The sequence below is a fragment of the Fukomys damarensis genome, unplaced genomic scaffold (genome assembly GCF_012274545.1).
Source record: "Fukomys damarensis isolate Sample0158 unplaced genomic scaffold, DMR_v1.0_HiC HiC_scaffold_4, whole genome shotgun sequence".
NCBI classification, from domain to species: Eukaryota; Metazoa; Chordata; class Mammalia; order Rodentia; family Bathyergidae; genus Fukomys; species Fukomys damarensis.
Window position 1 is genome coordinate 38,467,825 of NW_022900916.1, and position 2,777 is coordinate 38,470,601.

The 2,777-nt window shown below is 57.2% G+C and overlaps 1 protein-coding gene across 1 annotated transcript in view; it reads left to right on the forward strand.

Annotated features, from left to right (window-relative positions):
* Prrt4 (proline rich transmembrane protein 4) overlaps window positions 1–2,247 on the forward strand; it is an 11,019-nt gene extending 8,772 nt beyond the window's left edge. The window contains exon 6 of the mRNA XM_033756005.1: window positions 8–2,247. Coding sequence (XP_033611896.1) covers window positions 8–1,001 — 994 coding nt within the window. The 3' untranslated portion in view covers window positions 1,002–2,247. The remainder of the gene's footprint in view (window positions 1–7) is intronic.
* The last annotated feature ends 530 nt before the right edge of the window (window positions 2,248–2,777 follow it).

The following is a 2,777-nucleotide window of genomic DNA, read 5'->3' on the forward strand; positions in this document are numbered from 1 at the left end:
TGCTGAGCGGAGCCCTGCAGGGCTACGAGGTGCTACACGCCCTGGGCTACGGAGGCCAACCTGGCCTGGAAGGGCCCTGGCCCTGGTGGGCTTTCCAGCTCGGCCTGCGCCTGGGCGAGGTGGGCGTCGCGCTCCCTTTAGCGCTGCTGGGCCTCTACCCCACGCTCTGCAGCCCCCGCTTGCCGCCGCGCTGCTGGGCCAAGATCTTCCGTTTGTCCCCGGGCCACGCGGCCCCGCTACTGCCCGGAGGCTGGGTCACCGGGCCCCAAGACAAGGAGCCCCTGGGTAGCGCTATCGCTCGTGGCGATGCGGAGCTGCTGCAGTTGTGTGCCCTGGCAGGTCCCGGCCCTGACCTGCTACTCCAGGGCTGCGGCTGTACCGGCTTCGAAGGCGCCTCGGACAACCCCGTCCCGTCCCCGGCCTCCTCCCCCTGCAGCGAATGCACCGTGGACTTCCGCCCGCCCTCCCCGATCAACCTGCGGCGCAGTATAGAGGAGGCGCTCTGTAGCGAGGCGATGCTGGCTCCTGGCCTCTTCCAGGGCCCCACTTTCGGGGAAGCCCTGCCTGGGCTCAGCCTCTACCGCACCGCCTCTCTGGGGACCAAGACCAGGGCCGGGCACAATGGAAGGTCAGAGGAAGCCCTCAGCTCCCCAGCAGCCCCAGATCTCCCCTCTCCTGGGGCTTGGCCCGCGGAGAGTAGCGCCTCATCTGGCTCCCTGTGCGGACTCTCGCGGGACAGCTCATCCATGCTGCTATGTTCCAGCCCGGACAGGCCTCTACGCTGTCCGCTGGTCTGTGTCCTCAGTCCCCCGAGACCCTCTGGAAGCAGCCTTAGCCTCCAGGCCTCAGGATCCTACCAGGTTTTGTCCCCACCATCCCACGACTCCCCCGAGCCTGCTCCTGAGCTGCAGGCGGAGGAGGCCTTGCTGCAAGAGCAATTCCTGGATGCTTGTCGACAAATCGATGAGCTGAGTGTGGGTAGCGACACCATAGACCTGTGATGAGGTAGCCACCTCACTGCCTTGACACTATACACCCCTTTCTGGCACCTGCTCTGTCCAAGACCTGTACACTGTAACCCTCCCCCAATCCTGCCTGGCTCAGATACCTCTCCCCACTTCCTTCCTCATCCAGGAGGTCCTGGGTGGGTGAGTCAGCAGCCAGGCTCTGCTGATTGGGAATTAGTGCCATCTTCTCTGGAGCCCTGGGCATTGATGCCCTCCGCTGCAATTTTAGGCTGGCAGGGGTCCCACTTTCCTTGGCATTCACCAGCAATAAAGCTCAAGGTGCTCCACTCTGGTGCTGAGTGAGAGGGGCTGTCCTCAGAAGACCTGGGGCCCTGCCTTAGGCCCATACCCACCTCTGCCTTTCCCAGGAATCCCACCCCTGTGGTGAGTGAGACTCCCTGTCCTCCACAGGCCTCTTCCCCACAGAAGGCTTCACAGCCCTTTCGGGAGGGCCGATCTTGGCCAAAAGGCTGAGAAACAATCTGGAGACCTTACAGCAGGTGGGTGGGAGGTGAATGCTTTCAGAGTTAATTTATCAATAAAATATTTTCAGAGGAGGAAGTTCTGACCTTCTTGGAAAAGCTTAAATGGAGTGACATCAGCAGTGGTTCTATCAGAAGTGGAAGTGAGAGAGTCTGTCTTTAACTCCAGGGACCTTCACGTGAGACCAAGGATCTTGTCCTGTGGCTGGGATAAGTGAGGGTCCTGGGAGTGGTCCCTTGAAGATCCTTCTGTCTCCCTGGAAAATGACTTTTCAAAGAGGTGGCATATAGTCCTGAGAAATGGGACAGAAGCTCTTTAGTCCTCAGTGGAAATACCTGTGCTCCTAGGAGTCTGGCTTTAGGTCCTGGAGGACAGCTGGCTAGTTAAGATTACAGTCCTTCACGGAACTACTGATAAAAGCATATAAAAGCATCTGGATGCCTGAAGCTGGAATCCCTAGCAATCCCCCTGCCACATTTCTGCAGTTTGGGATTCACAATCAATACCTTTTGAGGTTGCACTCACAGACACCCCATCTTTCTCTGTAGAACTCTTTTCTCGCATAAGTGTAGATCCTTCCTGGAGAAAGCCTGCCCCCCCTGCAGAAGCCTAACTCCAAAAGAATTCACAATTCAGAGATCTATGGACATGTCCAGCCACCAAGCACTGTATAAATCCCTCCCTTGCTTGGAGTGGTTGGCTTGCAGCTCTAAATCACATGCATTTGTCATTTGGCTAAAATGCAGTGGTTCAGAGTGGCACAAAAGCAAGGGTTTGGATTAGGTATGGAAATAAAAAAATCTAACAATGTTTTGGCCATTGTCCTGCATATCAAAGGGGCATGCACATTAGGCTCAGAATGGAAGAACAGGAATTTGAGTGGGTTTTCTTCCAACTGTGACCATCAGCTGGTAGAGATTGGAGAAAGGGAGGCTGTGGGCCAAGGGGGAAGTTAGTGGGAAGGCTGGGAGGGGCTTGGGCCCCCAGGCAGCCAGGCCAGGTTCCATGCCCTAGAGGGAGAATTTGCTGCTCTCCTTGCAGATGAAGATCTGGCTTGGCTGAGAGAAGCACACGGGGCCCCAGACCTCAGAGGAAGAAGGGGAGTCAGCAGTGTCTTCGGGAGAGTGAGAATCAGAGTAGAGAGAGAAATGGGAGGCTGTGGTATAGGGGAGGCTGAGGGAAGCGCCTGGGGTCATCCTGATTGAGTCTCCTCCATCACCTGGCTCAGCTTGGCTCAGAAACTCCTGCTGCACTGTTGCTCTGAGCTGAGGCTGGGAGAGCTGCCAG